At 32.5% G+C, this 24255-nt stretch overlaps 5 protein-coding genes across 5 annotated transcripts in view; 3 read left to right on the top strand and 2 right to left on the bottom strand.

Moving 5' to 3' along the window:
- LOC123696620 overlaps nt 1–2359 on the top strand; it is a 76879-nt gene extending 74520 nt beyond the window's left edge. Inside the window, exon 4 of the mRNA XM_045642936.1 lies at nt 1120–2359. Within this exon, the coding sequence (XP_045498892.1) occupies nt 1120–1179 (60 nt within the window). The 3' untranslated portion in view covers nt 1180–2359. The remainder of the gene's footprint in view (nt 1–1119) is intronic.
- Nucleotides 2360–6254: 3895 nt separating this feature from the next.
- LOC123696618 (kelch-like protein 5) lies at nt 6255–13578 on the top strand. The gene is made up of 10 exons (XM_045642935.1): nt 6255–6606; nt 6767–6927; nt 7730–7932; nt 8393–8590; nt 8913–9095; nt 9417–9569; nt 10057–10217; nt 10645–10852; nt 11203–11392; nt 11869–13578. The coding sequence occupies exons 1-10, from the start codon at nt 6377–6379 to the stop codon at nt 12009–12011; spliced, it is 1830 nt and encodes a 609-aa protein (XP_045498891.1). The 5' UTR covers nt 6255–6376; the 3' UTR covers nt 12012–13578.
- A 3317-nt stretch (nt 13579–16895) lies between these two features.
- On the bottom strand, nt 16896–20298 carry LOC123696860 (T-complex protein 1 subunit theta). Its single transcript, XM_045643240.1, has 6 exons — nt 20127–20298; nt 19187–19744; nt 18675–19049; nt 18107–18333; nt 17639–17834; nt 16896–17295 (listed from the first exon to the last, which is right to left on the bottom strand). The coding sequence occupies exons 1-6, from the start codon at nt 20184–20186 to the stop codon at nt 17074–17076; spliced, it is 1638 nt and encodes a 545-aa protein (XP_045499196.1). The 5' UTR covers nt 20187–20298; the 3' UTR covers nt 16896–17073.
- Nucleotides 20299–20570: 272 nt separating this feature from the next.
- Nucleotides 20571–21311, top strand: LOC123696774 (c-Myc-binding protein). The gene is made up of 2 exons (XM_045643137.1): nt 20571–20739; nt 20883–21311. The coding sequence occupies exons 1-2, from the start codon at nt 20725–20727 to the stop codon at nt 21129–21131; spliced, it is 264 nt and encodes an 87-aa protein (XP_045499093.1). The 5' UTR covers nt 20571–20724; the 3' UTR covers nt 21132–21311.
- A 903-nt stretch (nt 21312–22214) lies between these two features.
- Nucleotides 22215–24121, bottom strand: LOC123696709 (ATP synthase subunit O, mitochondrial). Its single transcript, XM_045643064.1, has 4 exons — nt 23984–24121; nt 23655–23909; nt 22953–23144; nt 22215–22457 (listed from the first exon to the last, which is right to left on the bottom strand). Exons 1-4 carry the CDS (start codon nt 24008–24010, stop codon nt 22302–22304), a joined length of 630 nt encoding a protein of 209 aa, XP_045499020.1. The 5' UTR covers nt 24011–24121; the 3' UTR covers nt 22215–22301.
- Nucleotides 24122–24255: the final 134 nt, after the last annotated feature.

The following is a 24255-nucleotide window of genomic DNA, read 5'->3' as shown; positions in this document are numbered from 1 at the left end:
TTTGTTTTTGGAACGAAGTTCCTTATCGCGCGTTGCGAAAGGGCCATGGAATTAAGACCAAAAGTTGTAACGACACTTTTTGTCATAGTTTTAAGCGGAGTGCGCGTATTTCTCTGTCTCTCTCATAGAAAGCAAGCAAGATTTTTTCTTGTAACTTTGTTCCAACCGGGTATCCCTTGACACTTCTGAAGTTTATTTTTTTTTTGGCAAGGCCTTATAGACGGTAGGCATGTGTCAATAGCAAGACTCTACTGGCAGTTAGAAATGTTTCTTTTATACGAGCTCTTGTTTTGCCAGTATAAAGCTCTCGCTTTAGGTATAGCAGGTATAGTCAACAGCAAAGCTCGGCACTAGAAGCGACTTGATTTTAACTGAACGTTTTAGAATAACAAAGAAAATCTACAAAGTCCCTTAAAAAAATAGTATAGTTTCCAAAAATGTTATTCCGATATAATCTTGTTATCTTTACTTATAAAGATATACATAAAACATATTTTATCATTGAATATTCGAGAAAAATACGTTTATTCAATAAGTAAAACAGGAAAGTATAAAAACCAGTCATTCTATAACTCAATTAGTACAAAATATAAAAGATTTGAGTTACAGAAGAAACCTAGAAAGTCAAAACTATATTATCTGAAACTTCTAGAAAGAAAATAATGTCTTCTAGATTGAAGATAAACGGTTTGATTACTCCCGAAGAATTTATATCACATTTTGTTCAAGCCAATTAACGCTAGAGATCAGGAAGAAATACGTTTTACGACTTTAGATAGGTGTAATATGTCTATTAACGTAACTGATGGACTTCCTCTGTTAACAATTAGGTAGATAATTGTGTAACCTGTAATACCTTCATTGCTTTTTCAATTAAGTCTATACATAATTTGGTTTAAATTAGTAATATAAAATTTTCAAAGTAAAAAATACAGTAAAATGTAAACAATTAGGAATGCAGAATATATTCTTATTTTAAAAGTTTGCAATTTTCAATGTATCGAACACTTTGTAATTTCGATAATCCGCTGTTTCGTTTATTCATAAACTATTAAACAGGGTATAGCAGGAACTCAATGTCTAACGATCAGGAAATAATATAATATTGATGTGTTCCAGACAAAGGCCCACTTGGACGTACTCGCCGACGCGCTGCTGCGGTGGGCGCGCGGCCGCTAAGCATCCCTCCGAACCCACATTCTGTACTCAAACATTCCATCAGTGAGTCTCAAATAGACTGAGATTGTATTGATCCTGTTAAGTTAAGCTGCGGACGGCATTGACATATTTGGACGCAACCAGCCGAGTTAATTAGAGACGTTATGAAACATATCAAGTAGTGGTGCAGTCTGCCGGTGACCGCTAACGCGTAGTGTAAGGACTCCCAGTGACCCATTCGTTGTCTGTGCAAGTGCGGCAAATTGTAAACGGATTGTTGATACCTGGTTACGTCAAAATAATCTCTCGGCAGCTATATTTCCTCAATGTTTATCTTCTAGCAATTATTAAAACTAAAATGTGAGACTGGTAGTCGCCATTGTTAGTCGGTAGAACGTACATATAAATATTTTAGTTCTTCATTTGACATATGAATGTTATCTATTTGTTATCGTATTTATTCAGTATAGTTTTAATTTTTATGCATTCCTTGAATTGAGGGTTGTAAGTAAATAAGCGTTCAGTAATGTACATAGGTTATTGACTATTGATTATTTGTATTTATTTAAATTTCGGCCTATATTTGGCGAACTGCACACGACTAGCAGTTGTTAAGTGCTATAGTTATTCCTATATATTATTTATAAAGTATGTAAATTAATTTTTCTAATAAGGGCTTACGAAGTTCAAATGATCTTTGACACAAACGGTCTTCTTTCTAGGCAGCTATTAATGTATAAAAATTCAAGAAGATTTAATGTTTTGTTTACCTTTAAGCACAAATTAATTATTATATTATTATTTATTACATTCGAAATCATAACTGTCGATATTAACTTAGCCTGTTTGCCGAATAAGTCTGACTATCTCACCTATTGTGTACCTACTTAATTGTTGATCGTTTAATGTTTTTATTTCTTTTTATTTTATGAATATTACCATTTAATTATCATTTCTATGTAATGAGAAATCTGCGGCATTAACGAATAGTTGTAGAAACTTAACGAATCAAAATATTAAAAATATATTTTTTATTATTTTGTATCATTTTATAATATAATACGGGTATGGGAAGATTCCTTTTAATAGGTATATTTTTTTCTGTTATATTTATGATATTTAGTTTTCTATGGTAAACATTGTTGTTCGCATCATTTTATAATGATTTTAAGAAAGTAGACATAGATCATAATCTCATTATTTGTCGTCATTAATATCGTAATTACCTATTACCATGTGTAATTTCTAAATTGTGCTATTATATTATAATTAGAAACATTTATCTGATGTTATGATATAGCTTAATATTGAAAGTAGTAATTAAAGATGTATTTACGAAGTAGATCTGCATTTATTGTAAAATTATATTAAAATTTAAATTATTGCACCAAATTATATGAATAGATAAGTAGATATTATAAGCACTGTATTTTTGTGTCTAGTAGATTATTAGTATATTGTTTAAAATTATCGTACTCAGATGTCTTTACGTAAATTATTAAAGATAATATTATTAGTAATATAATTTAAAATATTGATAAGATATTTTAGGATGCGAACTTCAATGTAGATGATAAATCTTTGTGATACTAAGGAGGCCGATCAAAGTAAATTGATTGCTTTTTTGTTGTAATAAACACCGTTGTAGTCTGATAGAACTTAGGTTCTTGAGCCATCAGACTCTACGGTATTTATAAAAAAATAAATTAATTAATAATTTTCTTTTAAATAAATTTTAAAAACTTTGATCAGTAGTATCACAAACGAATTATCTGTTCTTTTTAATTGATTATTATTTATTCACATTAATTTATTTTTTAATAACGCTACTTAATGCCAACGAATTTTCTTGTATGTAGTTAATAATCAATTTGTCAATTATTTATTTAAAATATTCGAGTACTTATAATCTTCTTATAATTATAAATTTCGTAATTTTATTGTTAAGAATTTGTTCAAGTGAAAGAAACGTGAGGACATACACCAATTTTAATTAAAACTGATATTACTTTTATCTGTTCTCTATTGTAAAGGAACGGACTGATCTAAACTCTAAACTGTATTTTATGTGATTTGATTTAATCCCTAAATATCTAAGTACTACTGCTTTATATAATTTATGACTTCAATAAGACTTTTCGGCAACGTGAATGATTCGCCCTTATCGTTTTCATTAAGTAAATACCTCGATATACCCACCAGTTTCATTAGATCTAATTGTAATACTTATAAATATTACCTATAATGTATTTGCACTCAAAATTTGCCTGTTTCGTATTTGCACTGCAATTTATTGTGATATTTTATATATTTTAGATTAAGGTGCAAATCATGATCTCGAGAATAGACTATGTACCTACCTATCCTTCGATAAATTAGCTTGTATACATCTATTATACGTTACCACATTGCATGTCTGTATATAATACAGGCTAACATAACCGTTTGTCGTGCAAAATAACAATTATCAGATGTTAGTTAGCATTTTTATTCAATTGAATGCACAATGCAAAAAACGCTAAACGACAAAATGGCCAACTCAATTTCATGCCTAAGCCGGCTTTTGCTTTACTTTAAGCACGTATCTACACTTAAAAAATTAATGTTACTAAATGGTGTGTATCTGTGTTCTATTCTAGATATAATGGTATCTCTATAACGTTGATTTTGATGCAAAATATATTATTCTCGCAAATATAAAAGGTGTGTGATTACAAATTATAGCTGGTTGCATTAAAGTATTATTTTCTCGTTAAATTCACCTTTTCATAAACGACGACTGGCTATATTGTTATTATGTTTATGGAAAATGCGCTTAGCTACTGTTTGTATTCATCCTTTACTACGAGAATACTATATTGAATTACATTCTCAGTAGATCTTCCTATACAACAATCGTAATCTAAAGTAGGTATTTCATATTTTGTGGTGATATACCCTGCTAAACCTTTACACCAACCCACGGATAAATTAATCAATGGACATTGATAACCGCATCCGCCATACGTTATTGTTTAAAAACAAATATTTTTAGATGACACACTTGTAGTAAATATAGGATTTGTACTTTGGTTTTTCATTGTTATAAGTCACATACTAAATTTTCATAGAAATGCGACAACCGCAGTTATTCTTGAAGACAAACTGTATGTTACTCTATGATTTAGTCAGCTGTTTTCTGAATGATATTATTTAAGAGTGCAACTATTTTTGTAGATACGTATATACGTTCAATTACCACTAGATAGAGATTTACATATTATATTTTCTCATAATGTTATGTTTGCCAAAGAAGACAAACAATGTAAGTAACTATTCTTCTTACCGCACAAAATTGAAAGCATTAACAATTTTTAGAACATTCTATTTACAGACAGAGAGCATAGATGCTAATTTTCCATAGTTTCCCCAAAGGCGTTTTGCTCAGACTGTTGTCGCTGCGTAGCCTTTGAAAAAGAATAACTCCGAGAGAATTTCAATTCAATTGCAACACCATTTTTAATTTCATTTATTGTACATTTTTTCCACTGCATTATTATTGACGTCACAACAGTTAATTCTCTCAGAGAATATTCCTAAAATTTCAACCTAGTCACGGGTGAGTTGCCTTAACATTTTTAAGCATAATGTGTAAGCAACTCACATGGCGGTAATCTTATAACGACTACGCTATTTTGTAGGCGTAATATACTTTTGGACTATTTATTACGTATTGTTAATTACTATATATGTTGTATTAAGATAAAAAATCGAAAAATAAAAATAAATGTTAATAAATGCCTCAGCCAGAAGAAAGCAGTGTTTTAATTATTATCCTCTAACGACTTAGGTACCTACTCATCCCAAGAAGATCCAATTACACTGAAGAATATCCCTCATTTTATTTATCTAATAAACGATAAACATTGTAGCGGCCTATTCAAGTAGGTGGTCCAATAGGAAAACATAGGGAAAGCAAGCAGTAGGTACCTACTGTGCTATGCCACCGGAGAGTGAATGGCGCAAAAAACAAATTAATCTGATAGTAATTACAATTCTCAATGATAATCATATATCTTTCATGGTTGGCGGAATAGATAGGTCTTACTGCTTACAATGATTAAATCTATAATGATCTCAAAACATAGACATAGTCCATACATAGTCACAGATTTTGATGTCTGTGGACTTAGTACATGTACGGTGTACCTATGCTTTTGCTTTATGATTATGCTTTCACTAAGATAAAAATAATATATTTTAATGTAATAATTTAAATGTTAGAATATTACGAGATCGATTCAGTACTATTTGCTTATAAACTTGTAATTTATTTGTTTACCTATGTTGGTTATTATCAGCTATTCCATTCCAGTTCCATTTTCATTATACCCAATATTGTAAAAACTAAAAATGTTTACAAATTAAGTGAAAGTAAACACATCTTTAATAAGCTAGTTCCCTCCAATCAAGGAGGAAGGCGGTTAATAGATATTATGTTTATAAATTGGGTCAAGCCGAGTGTGGATGAGACTTTTAGATCTCGATCTAGTTTTTCATTGTTTAGAAAAGTGTACCTATAATTATTGCTCTTTTATTTTATAGTCCAGATTTTTATTAAGTTAGAATTCCATGTGATAAATAATTTTAATATCTATGTAGGTAAGTATTTATAAACTTTTAAATTCCCATCACAGAAATAAGAGATTATTTCACTGTACTATTCAATTAGTGCCCTTACGCACTAGCGGTTAGCCGCTTTCTCATTTTAATATGCAACCGCTTAAGATTGTACGCACTAATCATAAAAGCGGTTGCATATTAAAATGGGAAAGCGGCTAACCGCGCGGTTAGCCGCCCCCGCGGTTAACCGCTAGTGCGTAAGGGCACATGTCACATGTTAATTATTATAAAATAGTAAGTTGTTCTAGTAAGTAAACCAAGTAGATCTACGCTTCTTGAAGTAAACAATCCTGTGTAAACAATCAACACAGTAAACATGCTGCGTTCAGAACTGATATATGTCAACTGTCAAAAAGCTGTCAAACTAATAAATGTTGTTCTTGAACGCAGCGCAAAATCTCCTGGCAATGACACTTTCACAACAAAACGACAATTTGACATCTCTTTGTTTTCATTCTGCTGAAGCGTTTAGCGTTCGTTATTTGTGCCCGGTTTAATTATTTTATTTTATTTTCTGTGTGCACAATTTCCATTGTCGATCGAAATTAATGCAACAATGTCGGTCTGTGATACTCAAAAAGCTGAGGCTTCTAAAGACAATGTATCTCAGAACTCAATCGACGAAGGTTTACCTCGGGAACTTAGTCAACTTAGTCTTTCGAGTGGTTCCAGTCCCGATGAATTTCACTGTCACAAAGGACATTCAGAATCAACATTAAAGAATATATTCGGTTATTATCAGTCCCAAAAGCTTTGTGATGTAGTTCTTATTGCAGGCACTTGCAGGTAAATATTTTCCCTTTTAAGTCGCAAACCTTTTTCGAAAGTCTTTTGTTGATGTTGTTGTGAACACAAAGAATGATAGAATATATTTATAGACTGTATTTCCGCGTTGTATTAACGTGTGATTAGAGGAAGATGTAATACAACATTTAATTATTTTTAGGATACCTGCACACAAAATAGTTTTAGTATCATGCAGTGAATATTTTGCTGCAATGTTCACGGGATCACTGCAAGAAGCCAAATCCACAGAAATAACTCTAGAAAGGGTTGATCCACAAGCGCTGAAGACACTAGTACATTATTGTTACACAGGAATTATAGGTAATGTTATATGTTAATATTAAAATTAAAATAAATAAAATTATTATGTGTGTATCTTCCAAATATAAAAAGATTAAATATTCCATGTAAGTTTTTCATAAAGTGTAATGATTCCTAACATAATATGTTCCACTTATTGATTTTCCCAGAGGAAAATGAAAATCAACTTTCTGTTCCCTGTAAAACTTATTTAATACTTACCTATTTCTTAGTATTTATTATTTACTAGACATTGAATCCACCAAGTCCCACATAGGTATAACATTGAGAGAATAATCTTGTTAGAACAACATTTTATGATTTTTATTTTAATGCTAAACATTATCTAGTAACTGGATAATTTACATGATTCTTAAAAGAAAAGTATTTTTCAATATTAAGAATTATACTTAACATATTTTTTTACTGCATGCTATTTGATGCATGATTATAAAAATATTTGCTGAGTTTTCAATGCTGCAAACTGTGTCTTTCTTTGTTAATGATCGAGTTTCCTTTGAATTTCATATCCAGAATTTTTACTCCTTTGTTATTTTCTATTTAATAAAACATATCTATGCTGATATTATAAAGCTGGAGAGTTTCTTTGTTTGTTTGTTTAAACTCGCAAATCTCAGGAACTACTGGTCCGATTTGAGGAAGGTAGGTTATATATCATTACGCTAAGACCAACAGGAGCGGAGCTAAGCAAGTGAAATCGCGAAGCCCAGCTAGTTTTAAAGACATATTTCATCAATAATAACAAAATGTATTCATTGAACTATCCCTGATTTGATAACTCTGCTTATAATATTAATTTCAGAATTAAGTGAAGACACAGTAGAAGTCTTATTATCAACTGCCACATTACTCCAACTTCATGTTGTAGCCAAAGCATGTTGTGATTTCTTAGAGAAGCAGTTGGATCCCTGCAACTGTTTAGGCATAGCATTATTTGCCGAACAGCAGTCCTGCATTTCGCTACATAAAACTGCTATGGAGTACACATATCAACATTTTATGCAGGTATTTAATGATATTATAAGTCCTTATTATAAATAAATAATTAATTATATGTTAAGTGATTCATGTTTAAGAATGCAGTTCTTTTCCTTTGTACAAATATGTTGTGCTATTAAATTCTTCTGTTTATGTGATACATTTACATTACATTTATTAAAGAAATATTACTTACTGTTGTGATAAATACAATGAATTAACAATTTATGGATTTTTTTAGAAAGCATACTTATTACGCTTTATTCACACACATATTTATTATGTAATCTATATATCACTACATATGTGAAAGAATTGTTACAGTCATTTTTGTATTTTTTAGTCATGCCAAAATTCACTTTAATATTTGTTGAAATAGATAAAACTTATATACTTACGTCATATTCAGATAAACATTAAAAACATAAAAATATATTAAGCAAATTGAAGTTTAAATACCAATAACATTTTCTTTATAAATGTCTAGGTAGTGAAAAACGAAGAGTTCCTATGCTTAGATGATGAACAATTAGCCAATTTATTGAAATCCGATGATCTCAATGTTGTGACTGAAGAGAATGTGTTCGAGAGCATGATGCTGTGGGTGCAGCATGATCTTGTGAACAGGGAAAAGTACTTGCCAAACTTGTTGAAACTGATTAAACTGCCGTTATTGTCATCAGAGGTATGTTCATATTTCATTTTATTATAGGCACTGCATTCATGGTCACACTTGTTTATATATGATTTATTTTGGTTTGCCCAATCATTTTGAAATTTTTCGTTTAAAAAATATATAAAATTTACTATGATTCGTCTGTTAAAAGTATAACTTTAATTTCTTGTTGACATGACATGCTTGTCTTTTTCTGCTGAGTAATATTTGAAACTTTATCTACTATATATAATAATACAGGGTATTTTTTATACTCAAAACAACAATTAAATCAAACAAAAGGGTTTTGTTAATTTTCGTTTTTTTATTATTTTTATAATTTTTATTTCAGTATCTGATAGATAAAGTAGAGCAAGCGTGTGGCAACGTGGCTGAATGCCAGCCGCTCATCATGGAAGCTGTGAAATGGCACCTGTTACCTGAAAGACGATCCCTTCTGTTCTCACACAGAACTAGACCGAGGACCTCTACGATTGGACGCTTGTTGGCTATCGGTGGCATGGATGGGTATAAGGTAAATTTTGAATACCTGAATTTTAAAGGAATAGTAGTTTCCAAGCGATTGATTGTGTTTACCAAATTTATAATATGATAGCAAATATGATTACAAATAATCTTTTATAGTTATGAAATTACTAATATCTTACAGTAATTGTAGGTGCAATAATATTGATTCAATTTAATTGAAGAAAACAGTTGAACTATCAGATATTAACTGCAATAACTTCCTTGGCAGACGGAAGTAACTTTCGAAAAAACTTTCTTTTTTATTATATAATTATTTATAAATACTTTATAAACTAATAGTAATAATATATTAATAATTGTGTTACAGGGTGCTAGTAACATGGAAATGTATGACCCAAGGACAAATACATGGACTCCCTTTATGAGAATGGGTGCTCGAAGACTGCAATTTGGAGTCGCTGTGATGCAGAATAAACTTATAGTTGTAGGCGGTAGAGACGGCCTTAAGACTCTTAATACGGTAAATAAATGAGTAAATAATGCTAAGTAATTTTTTATAACACATTGTTGATAGTACATTCATGTTTAGAATTTTTTTTAATGTAATGCTGTTTAACCTATTAAAGAGACTAATTACGAATTTATTTATATCTATACTAATATTATAAAGGGGAAAGGTTTGTATGTATGTATTTATGTATGGTTTTCACGCATAAACTACTGAACCGATTATAATGAAATTTAGCACACATGTAGAGGGTAACTTGGATTAACAGTTAACACATAGGATAGGTTTTATCCCGGAAATTCCACGGGAACGGGTACTATGCAGGTTTTCCTTTGAAAACGCGGGCGAATAGATAGTGTCTTATAAATATTGCATTTTTGACATGATATTATTTGATTTCATCACAAAAAACACAAAACAATACAAAGAAAGAGTGCATTAATTTTATTATATTTTAGAGTGTTTTACTCCACATACATTTTTTTTTTTCATTTTAAAGGTGGAATGTTTCGACCTAACGTCACTAAGCTGGAGCACACTAGCGCCAATGAACGCACACAGACACGGGCTCGGTGTTGCCGTGCTTGGGGACGGGCCTAATTCGCCGATATATGCTGTGGGCGGACATGATGGATGGATTTACTTGAACTCTGTGGAACGGTAAGTGATGTTTGTGTATTAAAATTTGAAATTATTGATTAAATTCAGCATTAAAATAAAAATTAATATGGTATGGTTACTTAATTTTTGTTAATAAAACTAAGTAAAGAATTAATAAATATTGAATGTTTTTTAATAGTTATATAGTTTAGATAGTTTTATTATATATCTAGAGTCTAGACAATTAAAACTAAATTTTTTTCCAAATTTCGAATTTTAAACGCGATTTATTCATTATAATACTAACCTCATGTTCCAAACACTCTACCGAGCGCGAGCGTACAACGGAGTGATTTAACTACGCTCATTGTTAATTTTTCGTAACGTTGCGTTGTCCAAATTGCCACAATTTTTTTTTTTTGTTGAAAATTTAAATTTCGAACGTTCACTACGTTACTATTTTTCAAGTGTATTCTTTCTGTGCCAGGTGGGACGCGTGCTCGCGCACGTGGACGATAGTGGCGGGCATGGCGGGCGCGCGCAGCACGTGCGGCGTGGCGGCGCTGCGCGGGCGCCTGTACGCGGTGGGCGGCCGCGACGGCGGCGCCTGCCTGCGCTCCGTCGAGTGCTACGACCCCGCCACCAACCACTGGGCCGCCTGCGCGCCCATGACGCGCCGCCGGGGGGGCGTCAGCGTGAGTGCCGTGTGCTCGTGTCACGTCATACATGTGATGCAGCACGCACTAGATGCGGTTACGGGGTTCAATGCAGAGCTTTCGTTCTCTTCTGAATTGTAGTTAATTGCCCATAACTTTAAAAGTGCGTGTGTGCTGAGCACACGTGTCAGAAGTGAAACTTTAACAAAAATTGAAAGATACCAAAATCGTCGCCTTACTCAATGATGAGACGGTATTGCCATGACGCGACCTTGACATTTTACTCTCAACGCGTCTAATTAAGTTTCACTTCAAAATTTTTATTAAAAGTTTGAATTTACATGTTTACATGAAACTACCAGTGTTAATAATTGTGTATACGCGTGCAGGTGTGCGCGGCGGGCGGGTACCTGTACGCGCTGGGCGGGCACGAGGCGCCGGCCAACACGGCGGGCGGGCGCCTGGCCTGCGTGGAGCGGTACGACCCGCTCGCCGACAGCTGGCTGCTGCTGGCGCGCCTGTCGCACGCGCGCGACGCCATCGGCGCCTGCCTGCTGGGCGACCGCATCGTGGCCGTGGGTGAGTGTCTGCACACACACATACATACAGAAACTAACAGTGCTCATTTACACGTAGTGCACGCACACATGCACACGCATAATTTACAAATAATCATAGTTACCACGCGACCAAGCCAACTAGACGCTCGGGTGGAAATTAGAATGCAGCCTCCCCGCCCGCATACCGCCTCAGGTACCGCGTTCGCCTTAGCACGGTTCGCAGTATAACGCATTCGCACATTTCGCAGTGCTTTATTTTTGTACTTTTTAGTTTTTAGTATATTGTTATTCATTGACAGCCCTCGAAATGGGGAAAAAGAAGAATAGACGATCACATAACCACTGTCGGTGTGTGTGCTCAAACATACATACATATACAAAGCGATTGAATGTTTTATATAATTTTATTCATGGCTTAAAGCCATATTTATACAAGTTTCCCCGTTTCCACACATCATTTAAACACACCAGAAATTAATAAATAAAACATTCCAGGCGGCTACGACGGTGTCCAATACCTGTGCGTAGTAGAAGTGTACGACTCGGAGTCGAACTGCTGGCGCAAGCTGGCGCCGCTCAGCACGGGGCGGGCCGGGGCCGCCGTAGTAGCCATACCGCCGCCGAGAAACATCTTCTGATATTGCAGCCACCAGCTCGTTGTTTACGTCATCGGCTAGTTTTTTTTTTGTGTTTTCAGCCAGTGTTTAATTAACTTTTTTTGTCAAAAAAATATTGCTTGCCAGTGAATGATTAACTTTTAAGACGCGTTAATTTTTTTTTATCTTGACATTTTCGGCCAGTTCATGGTTTACTTTTTTGCTGGCAAAAGATTATTGCTGGCCAGTGAATGATTAACTTGTATGGCGCGTTGATTTTTTTAAATTGTGATATTTGCAGCCAGTTCATGATTAACTTAAGTACATACATATTTCTCGTTTTATTTCAATTTTCGTTTTCATGTTGTGATATTTTCAACCAATAGGAAAAGCGTTAGGGCGTTTGAATTTTTTTATAGTGAAAAAAATTTTGAATGCAGCGAATTTAAAATAGCCATATGTTACTAAAACTAATAAAGCGTAATGTTTTTAGTATATTCTAATTTGAATTTGTTTATGGAATCTCAAAAGAAATTGTTGCGGTCATGCAACTAATCGCAATCTGACTCGAATGACCATTTTTTGTTTTACAAAAATAGAAACAATCATTCCAATTGGTTTTACGTAAAAAATTGTCAATAATCACAATTTTCAGTGCATTAAATTACAATCAATAATAAAATATCGTCCATATATTTTTAAATACCTACAAAACCATACAATCGTCATAGCCGATGTTGTATAACAATTTTAATCACTTAGTATGAACCCAATATATTCGTCTTTGTATAATATTATTTTTTTGACGAAATAGAATAGTGTGTACTTAATCGCTCATATATTTTTCTAGGGTAATTTTGTTTAAATATAATACGTTTTAAGTAAGACATCACATTAACGATAATTTTATATACAAATCTACAAGTTTACATCTTTCATGCTTCTCACAAAAACACTTATGACTGCATTTTTTGTGAACATTTTATTTTTTCTGAAATTAATTTCCATATATTTCATTCCATTATTTCTGGCAATTTTTAGATATATACAACGGTAATTGTTATGTAAATATATTTTATAACTAGACTATCGAATAGAATTGAAAAAAAAAACGAATATATAATTAAATAAGTTCCAGTTGTAGTAAAATAATACAAATATTATAGATACGGTGCATTTAGAAATACGTGTATTTGTATATAATTAATTAGATACAAATTTTACTCCAAAAATAAAACCGGTAATGTATGCTAAAAACTCTACCGGCGTGCTCTTACATCGATTAAACTGAAAATAGTATTCATAATCCTCACATAGACGAACTGACGAGAGTAAAAAAAATACTTTCTCATTGTCATTTTTTGCTTTAAAAATGAGGCTTTTTTTATTTAATTATTTTTTTGTTTCTTTATGTACTTACAGCTCTTATTATTTCTTTTTTATAACAAAAATTCTAAAAGGTTGCTAACATCGATCTCAGTTCGTTTAGATAACGAATGAAAATTAAAAACGACGTGTGGCACTCGGGGACTGCCGCGGTAAAACTATTGCATGCTATGCCTTCACGCCACACCTCCGCCCGTCGGAGTGGGGAGCGTGAGGTTTTTTCGTTACGGAATTGCTCGATTCGGTCCCCGCGCTCAAGGCCCGCGATAGAAGCTATGCAATAGCTTAATAATTGTATTCATATAGACTGAAAAAAACATTGAAATTATTAACACACCTAACATTCTTATTTTTATGTGATAAATTGCGTAGGAGAGCTATATTTTCTTTTTTGTACAAACAAAAAATTTTAAATGTTTCCGTCTTTTTATAAAACATTGGAGGAAATGATGTCAGTATTATACTTAACGAATTCTAAGTGTGTCAACGATACAGTGATTTTCTGTGATTTTAGAACTAGAGTATATATTATTTTAAAAACACTTTTCTTTGGCTTTAAGATATGCATTTTTTATATATAATTTCTCTTTATTTTGTGTAGATGATATTATTTGGTGATAAATAAAACAGGTCTTTTTGTGTATTTTTTGTTTTCTCTAGTAAAATATTCACGCAAACTTACGAATAAAAAGGGTAGGTACCTATTTTTTTTTAGTCAGAACGATTTTTAAATTTAGCAAATGTGCCTAAAATCATTATAACATGTTTCGGCTGTTCGGCAATAGATACCTGTGCCAAAAAAACCATATTGTGGCGAGATCACTTTAAAATTAAAAATACAAGTGACCAAAGATGTCAGAACTCCCGAAATTTTGATTCCTAGTTGTATTATTAATGTTATGCTTTTAAATTGTAAACATTTAGGAAATTGTGGTTTTAACATATCGTATAAGTTAGTTAGTTATAATGGTCTGTGAATATGTTTAATGTGCAATAGGTACGTTGATTTGTAATTGATTAATATTTGCTGAAACCGTACGTTATTAAAAAATCAGATATTTGTACTAAAGAAACAAAAATTTCATCATTTTTATGTTATTTTTAACATTTTGGCGCCCTTTTTCATGTAGCACCTAAAGTGAGATATTATGAGGGTAAGCACTTTTTTATTTAATAAATACTTACTATCAATTTAATGAACTGCAAATATTATACAAATACATATCAGCAACCTGTATGTATATTTACTATTTAGTAAATTTCAAAAAAATACAAAATAACGAAAGGCTAAGGATGGTTACAGAGCTTCACCGACCGTCAGTGCGTACGTCAGTCGCGCTTGTCATATGTATGGAAATTCATAAACCAGTGCTAGACCGACCATCCGCACTGCGTACATCGGTCGACTGACGCGCTATGGAAACAATTTGTTTCCATTTGTTTCAAACAAATGAACGCGTTCAGTGCTGTACCGACCGGTCGCGGTGCACTAACTACGCGCATGTGTGTATCGTCGTCGTGAACATGAACATCGATACCGGGTCTGGTCAGTTTACTGGTACGCAGAGCACTGAATGATACAAACTGACGGTTGGTCAATGCGTATCGTCAGGGCCGATGGTACGCACTGACGGTCGGTGAAACTCTCTAACCTAGGCCGGTTAGAGAGTTTCACCGACAAATACTACTTACTGATAAAGTGGATGTAGGTACCTACTCCAGTTCTGTGACTGGATCTTTCGAATTGTGCTATAATGTATTAAGTGAAACTGGAATCTTTATCTACCTATATTAAACTTTGCGGTCCTTTATATACGCTTAGTTACGTTCATCAACACTATTAGATAATATACTTTCTGCAATGTAATCGATGTATATTATGTAGTAATAAATCTATTAGAATAGCATGTGAATGTATTATTATAAATGTACTCTTAGGTTATGAAAAGACGCTTGTGTTCGTAAATCGTTATATAGAATACATTTTTGACTGAAGGTGTAGTATCTTGTGCATTGAACAGTTAAATTTTAATAGTAAATCTTAAATAATGTGACCATTTTATTTTTGTAATTACTTAATACCTATTAAAGTTTGATTTTTTCCTCTTAAAAATTCCATGTTACCTGCCTAAGGCCGTCTTTCCATCTACAAGAAAACTTCCGCAAGAAATGTCCTTACTCATGTCAAATTTATGTCCTTACTCATGGAAACGCGGCCTTACTCATGTCAAAATCTATTTAAAGAAATAATTCATGATATTCAAATCACAATTAACCATTGAAAAAATATTCAAACTATTAGAAATGTAGACTGAAATCTATAGAAATATCGTCCAAATATCTCTTTGTATTTTCGTATAATAAACTATTTTAGAAACATTTTATGTTTTTATTTTATGCCCTGACTATCTTAGTATCCTTTATAATATAAAATATAATAATATAAAATATAGAAATCCTTAATCACTACATAGTATAAAACAAATTCGCTTTCTCTGTCCCTTTGTATGCTTAATTCTTTTGAGAAATTTTTTATAAGTATCGTATCATGCTAAAATGTGTAAAAAATATTATGCCCTCGCTGCATTCCTTGGTATTCTATGGGGCAATTTTGCTCGTAACGGCCGCGGCAATGCAAGGTAGTTTTTCAGATTGTATATATAACTCGGTGAAATCTAATATTATAGTATACAGGGTGTAATCGTTAAGTGTGCACAGGCGATTTTTCTGTAACTATTGCAGATATCAAAAAACTTTAAACTGACATCGAAAGCCCTTTACCGAATGAGTAAAATGACAATTATAACTTTTTTTAAATAAAACGGGAATTATCCAAAAATTTGACATCAAACACTCTCATACATTGTATGAGATATGGCTATCCCAAACATGTAATATCCGAAAATTTTGGTTCTTTTTTTTGGAGCTTAAATTACTTCGCAAATTTTAATGAAAATTCATTTAGAAACTGTAAATAGAGCTTGATGTGGAATACAATGGTATTCCAAAACACAGTTCCAAAACGAGGGCTTCACTTCGAACATTTGCTTTGAACACAAAATGTATAGGAAATGAAATATATGGGAGTGTTGAATGGATATTTCCCGATTTATTTTTAAAAAGTTATTGTTGTAATTTTACTCATTGTACTTTCGATATCAGTTTAAAGTTTATTGATATATCTGTAACAGTTACGAAATAATCGCCTATGCACACTTAACGATTACATCCTGTATAATATAGATTAATCGATATTATTCCAAAATTATGATATCTATAGTAATATTGTAAAGCTGAAGACTTTGTTTGTTTGAACGCGATAATCTCAAGAACTACTGGTCCGATTTAAAAAATTATTTCGGTGTTACATAACCATTTATCGAGGAAGGCTATAGTTTAAATATATCTAGGCTATAATTTAAATCATTACCAACAGGCGCGGAGCTACGCGGTGAAACCGTGAAGCCCAGCTAGTAAAAATATAAATAGAGGAGCCTTGGAAGTAAATTATATAGTTTTTCAAAATAAATAAAACAATCATACTTTTAGTAATTTTATTAATTAAAGTTAGTTTACAAGCTAAAATAGCATTAAACAAAATACTTCTTCAAGCTAAGTATACGAATTATGTATTATCTGTTAAAATAAAATGTGACCAATATGTATTAACTTAAATAATTCAAATGCATTGATGAAAAAGAGTAATTTAGTGCTGTGATTATGATTCGTCGTCGCTTCCTGCGGGTGCTTTTGGTTTTGGTCCTCCGGCCCTCTTGGCCATGATAATTTGGTCAACTTTAAGGATTGTAGTCGCTGCACCAACTGCGTATTTAAGGCCCCAGTACTTCAGTACGTATAAATCGAGAACACCCTTCTCTGTTGCGTCACACACTCCATTGCTTTCTGTGTCGATGTCGAAGCCGACATTCTTTTGGTTATCCTGCAAAGAAAAATGTATGTAAAATTAATTGATATTTTATAAACAACTTTAATTTGAGTGATTCAGATACTTTTCAACATATTTTATGATAAAAAACTGTTTACTCAGATCTACTCAGTCTTGAATGATGATTAAATAATCATGATTATGAGTGTTTCACTTAGACACATTTACAACATGTAAGTAAGCGATTGTATTAGAAGACAGGGCAGTTATTTAGAAATTATTATTTATATGAACTCAATAATTATTAAATAAATGTTTATGGAAACATGGAACAATACTTATGGAAATAAATATGGATAAAATATGGTGGTAATAAATAAAACTAAATATTCCTTACCCTGTGTGCCTTGTAGATATTATTCACAACTTCAGTAGCGTTTGCTCCAGAGTTATCAGCCAGAGCTCTGGGCACACTCTCGAGTGCTACGGCAAACTTCCTCACTGCATATTGTTCCAGACCGGGCAGTGTGTCTGCGTACTGGAGGAGTCTTTGCGCCAGTTCTATTTCTGTAGCGCCGGCACCGGGTAGGAATCTGGAATTAAACATTTATTAGTATATTATAAAATTATTACTGCAATATAAAAAACAGTTCAAATTGCAAATAACTTCTACTCTAAAAGTATATATTTCATGTGGAAAACACAGTCATAATATGAATAGGCTAGTGTGTTATAGAAAGTTATGACTCTCCCATTCAAATTAGAAAAATATTTAACTTTTTTATTGTAACTTCAATAAAATATTATATGATACCAATCATAATTCAAAGAATAAAGTTTATAAAATTTAATTTATTCTATTTACCTGCCATCCCTAGCAATTCCCTTGAATGTATTGACACCATCGTCAATAGCTCTCTCGATATCATCCATATAGTTATCTGTGGAGCCTCTGATAACAACCGTCGCAATGCGGGACTCGGAGCTCTCCATAGAGAATACGACTACTCTGGTGTCACCCACTTCGTCGACTCTTACTACGTCACAGTAGCCGAGTTCTTCGGCTGTGGGGGTTGTGAGGCGGGGCAATACCTGGAAATGAGTGAAATTATTTGTTTGTTTGTCATTTTTATTCACAGTAAATGAGTCAAATTAAAGTTGGTTTAGCCAATTCAGTTCACAATTTATTACAGTGTGTTAGTATGAATGATTCCAAAGAAAACACTACATTTCTTAGAGGTATAAAAAGAACTAATTGAAATAACAAAAATTTTTAAATATGACACAATCACAAGTTCTAAATTCTAGTGTCTAACATATGATTCAAAAAAGGTACTGATTTAGATTGATAAGGCAAAAAGATAATAACAAATTATTGCTAAAAATTAATTAAGAATTTCATGTAGAGTAGTCATACAATATGATATACTTACTGTAGCATTAACAGTCCTCGCAAGGCGACGTAAATCAAACTTTGAGTTAAGACGAACAGCCATTACTCCATATTTGTTCAAGAAGTGCAATGCCATGTCACCAAACTTAGCACCAGCCACGATAACCTTAACTCCAGCATCAGCAATATCCTTAATCTGTTTCTCAAGAAGAGATTCCTCGCCTTTGCTGAAGTTGAGGAGTTCATCTGCCGATTTGATGAGAACTGTTCCCTTGGTCTCTGTTTGTGTGATGTCCACTGGGCAGGAGTATACAGCTACTTTGGCTTTGGTAGCGTTGCTGACCTCTCCTTCTACCTCACGTTTGAACACCATTCCAGAGAGAACTTCTGATTGGAGGAGACCAGCTCCAAGGATCTATAAATTTAATAAAAAGAAGTGAATAAAGACATCTAAAAGCTCAAGATAGCTTAATAAATGTCAAATGTGTTACAACTAACAACTTTGATTTGCAATCAAATATCATTAAAAACAATTTATTTATACAAAATTACCTTGCAAATCCTAACATTGTCAACATTGAATGTTGTTTTTTCTGGTAGGATTGCAATACAAGCCTTAGCTACTAAATTAGCTATAAAATCTTCATTGCCATATTGCTTGGCCATTATAGAGGGCTTGATGCCTTTGACAACCTCATCATAGTTCTTGCAATCTTTGATTTCATGGTTCACAAGTTCAGGCAGTATTTCTAGGCATTTATCGAGAGCTTTTTCATAACCCTCGGCTATTTCACTTGTGGTGACTCCCAAACGCAATAATTCTTCAGCTTGCTCCAATAACGCACCAGATATAACAATAACAAAGTTTGTGCCGTCACCAACTTCTGAGTCTTGCATTTGACTGGCCAGAACCATCAATTTAGCTGCTGGGTGTTCAACATCTAACTCGCGTATGATCGTGCCTGCATCACTTGTGACAAACTGCTTTTCAATGTGGTTGATGATCATCTTGTTCATGCCATTGGGTCCATAAGCAGAGCGCACACTTTGCGCAAATTGTTTGCATGCATTTATGTTGCGGTAAACTGCTTCTTCTAAACCAGAGAACATCTGAAAAGTACGAAATATATGTATGAAAACTGGCAAACAAATTAATGCACAGTAGGTACATCGGGCACTAAAGAAAAATGACAATTAAATTACCTCTAAGTTACCCGGGGTAATGCATCTAGATATTTATTAGTCATAAATGAGTAAAATAAAAAACACCGAAGTTGTCATGGTTAGAAGTTGATTTATAAAAAAAAAAGTAATGAAAACTATTACTGTTAAATAAGTTTTTCTTGTGCATTTTAACGTTTTAAATGAGAAAAATTGATTTGATTTGGATTCCTTATTCAATTTCGACAAAGAATTAACTAAATGTAGTCATATGGTCTGCCGCACATGACACTACCATTACATTGAATTTGGTTATAATTTTGAAACTTACCCGAGCACCTTCCTTTAACATTTGGGGTACACCCGGAGCTTTGGGAATATGTAAAGCCATTTTTCCTTTATTTTTAGTTACTTTTAGGATACAAATTAGTTTAAATAATGAGTAAATAAAATAGGTAGGTACTCTGAACAAAACCGCACGAACTATACCATAGACATACAAATCAACTGAATCTGACAGAGAGAATAGACAAAATAAAACCATAGGTGAGCGATGATACATCAAGACAAAAAAACACAAATATTTCTTTAGAGACTATCCAATCAGATATCAAGTGGATAAAACCATGAATGCATTTTAATAATTGATTAAATTTTCAATCCATTGCACTCATTTTTTTTATTTTTAGCAATAAATTGTTCGTAAATTTTAATTGCCATACAGGAAAAAAAAAACAAATTCAATCGAATGACAAATGACAATCAATTTACCCAAAATTGACAGAGTCGTTTTTTATGTAGGTACCTACCTACTTTGGTAATAATTCTGGGTTGCGAATTTGCAAATAAATAAATTTAACCAAAACCTAAATCAATTGAATTTACTCTAGTATTTTCGATCATTACACTAACAATAGTAAATATTTAAAATGTCCTCATACAAGGTAACCTTTTTTACTTTCAAATGTCTTCATAACATTATTGTTTACTCGACGTTATTATTAATTTATTTATAGCTATTTTCACAATAAAATAACTTCATTAGGTTATTCATTCTTAAATATATTATTTATTTATTGCATTTTAGCCTATTGATTCAAAAAGGGAAGAATTTCGTCGATATTTAGAACGAGCTGGTGTTATGGATGCGTTGACCAAAGTTCTAGTTAGTCTCTACGAAGAACCTGATAAACCAGAAGATGCTTTAGAATACGTACGTAAGCATCTAGGTACAGAGGGAGGAGATGACGAGTTAGAGGCTGCGCGAGCTAGAATTGCAGAATTAGAAGCCGAAAATGCCTTGCTCAAAGGAGAAGCAGCTCCTACAGAAGGATAGAATATTTAGAAAATACTTAAGTTAAAAGATGATCTCAATTCACTGATCTCAAGTAATTTGTTGATCTTACAAATTATAATAAGTTACTTAATGTAAGAGTTATATTTCTGTTGTATGTGCAGAAAGCACAATTTTGTTTGTTTCAAAGCATTTATGTATTAATATAAGTTCGAAAAATTATGCCTTTGTTTTCTTTTTAAACCTCAGTAGAATAGGTAATTGTTTGTGAAAATTTATTAATAATGGAAATCACAATGATTTCACATAAATGTCAATGTATCATAATTTTATAATGTGTGTGTTTTTAACCGACTTCAAAAAAAGGAGGAGGTTATCAATTCGGCCGGTATATTTTTTTATTTTTTTTTATGTATGTACACCGATTACTCCGAGGTTTCTGAACCGATTTACGTGATTCTTTTTTTGTTCGATGCGGGATGGTGTCGAATTGGTCCCATAAAAATTTTATTCGGCTAGGCCCAGTAGTTTTTATTTTATGAGCATTTTTGTCTGTAGGTATTTGTAAATTTTGCAAGTGCAAGTTTGAAGTCGGTTGTTTTTAACGCAGTTATCACTTGTGGGGCAATAATTTTATATGGCTCTAAAGAAAAGAATATATTATATAAGTAATTTCTATGAAGAATATTCACCACATATAAAATTCTCATGTAAGATAATTTATATGGTGAATCAATATTTTCCTCTGAATTTTTTAAATGTAGCAAAATTATGAAAAGGAGCAAAATTAAACTGACTATTGGGAAATTGAATTCAAGAAATAATATTTTATTTATTTTTATGTAACATTCATCCTACATCTAATTATGTACTCAATTTCATACTCCCCACAAAATATTCAAGTTTATTAACTTGATTATTATATCAAGTCAAAATCAGACCCCACTTTTATTAATGGCTGATTATGCTCTAGTTGACTACAAAATGTATGTAATTTGTAACACTATGCAAAACATCATTTACAACTTTTTATTTTGGCATAATCAGATGTTTAATAAAAAGCCTATTTATGGCACTATTGAATTTATAGAGTCTGCAACATAAACTCAGAATAATACACACAAGTAATATTATTTCACTGATTTATTATTCAGTAAACATGATTGGAACCATAAATTATTTCTACACTGTATCCTTAATCTTGTCTATGATTTAAGCTGAGGCGCTGATGAGTTCTGTGTACTTCTTCACTTTGCTGGCAACACTCATGTCCACATACTTGTCACCGATGGACACAATCATGCCTCCCATCAAAGAGGGGTCTACAGAAGCTGTGAGCTGCAGAGACTCATTTCCCTTGAGGAATTTCTGAAAACAGAAAAATATTATTTATTATTTATTGTAATTGTTAAGCTAAAGAAGTATTAATAAGACACTATAAAATGGTAAAGTAGATTATTAAAATAGAATCTGTAAGAAATATGAAGGTATATTCAATTCTCCATAACTACCCACAATAGCAATTTTCCATGCTAGAAATTAAACATAGAACATATATATATAGGTTTGCAGCAATTTCTTTGAATCTATATTTTCAACATTACAGAGAAATATTATTTAGAGCAGTTACACATAATTAATGTAAAACTTATAAATTGAAACGTCTTTCCAAAATGGTACTTAGTTCCAAGTAAAATTACAATTATAAACAGCTTCTTAAAACATTGTTTGATACATTATCGAGTTTTTAACATTGTTTGATACCTACATTGAGCCCCAAGCGGCCCAATCGGTCCCAGACACAATAGATTTTCTATTGTCTGTGGTTCCGGGGCCTGAGTTACTACACATGAATATTCTTACCTTAAGAGCAGCTTCCAGGTTCTGTTTCTGAGTGGCATCCAAAGGCTTAGCGGTTATCACAGTGCAGGTAACCTCACCACGGTGGGCGGCCATGATGATTTTGAAAGCATTGATGATGTTTTCCAGCTTGTTAAGACGTCCGTTCTCAGCCAATAAACCCAAGAGGTTGCTTGTCGTAGCGCACATGTTTGTCTGTTGATTTGTAAAGGAAATTGTAGTAATATGAAAACTGCTTATAAATAATCCGTTTTGCAGATACAGCATTTTTATAATAAACACATTTGAAAACTCAAAGCATTAGCAGTCAATTTCTTTTCAATTTTATGAAACATTTTAATATTTCAATATGATTTAAAAACAATTGATTGTATGGTGTTCCATTACTGCCAAATTCTTAAAATACTAAGTATGTATAAAATATCATCTATTCTTGTAATATTAAAAATATTAATACACAATACAGGTACAGTTTTTCAAAATTATTTGTTCAAATTTAGATACTTATTTACACTAGAACAGTAGTTAGCTTATTTAAATTTTGTTAATTTATTTTCAACAAAATGATAAATAAGACTGGAAGTAAAATATTTCCACTGTTACTATGAAATCCAATTACCTATCTGTTAATAAAATTGTCCGACAACATAGAAGCTTCATTATATAAAAAACATAAGAATAATCATGGAAATATTGTTTACATACCTTTGTGGCAACATGTTTCAATGCATCAGCCTTGATACTTCTCTTCAGAACAGGGTTCAAAATGAATTCCTTAAGTATAGGGTCAGATTTCATTGATTTTTGGAAGTAAGACAACTCTTTTTCGACTGCATCCAAACCTTTGGTCTTAGAGGCTGCTGAATATAAAGCTGCGGCGTATCTGCCTTCTAAGCCAAAGACTTGAATAGGAGCCTTGACCATCTGAGATGCAGCCGAGGACGTGCTGAGGGATCGCACCTGATAAGATTACGTAATGTGTTACTAATAAATAGATTTTGAACAAAAACATATCTAAGAATTAAAATGTTTACCAGCATATTAGCCTTCATCACGGACATGATGATTTTTGTATTGTACGAACAAACTAGAAAATTATATCACCCTCAATAGGTTCGGCTCCAGCAATACCATGCCAATTTGCCAAAGCCAAATGTCAAATTTATGTCGAATGAATATGACAGTTAAGTAAAAATTGTTTCTGGATAAAAAATAAATAGTACATTCAATAACGTTACAATTTAATAATTCAAACAAGTAATTAAATAATTCGATGCAATTTAAACAAATTTTTAAGTTTTAAAAG

Source organism: Colias croceus, chromosome 13 (assembly GCF_905220415.1).
Source record: "Colias croceus chromosome 13, ilColCroc2.1".
Lineage (NCBI taxonomy): Eukaryota > Metazoa > Arthropoda > Insecta > Lepidoptera > Pieridae > Colias > Colias croceus.
Note: the sequence above shows the minus strand (reverse complement) of the source record. Positions and strands in the feature narration are given on the sequence as shown.

Excerpts from the sequence above, each read along its gene's own strand:
- LOC123696618 (XM_045642935.1), top strand. The coding sequence starts at position 6,377 with ATGTCGGTCTGTGATACTCAAAAAGCTGAGGCTTCTAAAGACAATGTA. Across the intron at positions 6,607-6,766 it reads CTTATTGCAGGCACTTGCAG|GATACCTGCACACAAAATAG; the intron begins GTAAATATTTTC and ends AATTATTTTTAG. Across the intron at positions 7,933-8,392 it reads CATATCAACATTTTATGCAG|GTAGTGAAAAACGAAGAGTT; the intron begins GTATTTAATGAT and ends ATAAATGTCTAG.
- LOC123696860 (XM_045643240.1), bottom strand. The coding sequence starts at position 20,186 with ATGGCTTTACATATTCCCAAAGCTCCGGGTGTACCCCAAATGTTAAAG. Across the intron at positions 19,745-20,126 it reads TGTTAAAGGAAGGTGCTCGG|ATGTTCTCTGGTTTAGAAGA; the intron begins GTAAGTTTCAAA and ends CGTACTTTTCAG. Across the intron at positions 17,296-17,638 it reads ATATCTACAAGGCACACAGG|GATAACCAAAAGAATGTCGG; the intron begins GTAAGGAATATT and ends TTTTCTTTGCAG.
- LOC123696709 (XM_045643064.1), bottom strand. The coding sequence starts at position 24,010 with ATGTCCGTGATGAAGGCTAATATGCTG. Across the intron at positions 23,145-23,654 it reads TGAAACATGTTGCCACAAAG|ACAAACATGTGCGCTACGAC; the intron begins GTATGTAAACAA and ends ACAAATCAACAG. Across the intron at positions 22,458-22,952 it reads ACCTGGAAGCTGCTCTTAAG|AAATTCCTCAAGGGAAATGA; the intron begins GTAAGAATATTC and ends TTCTGTTTTCAG.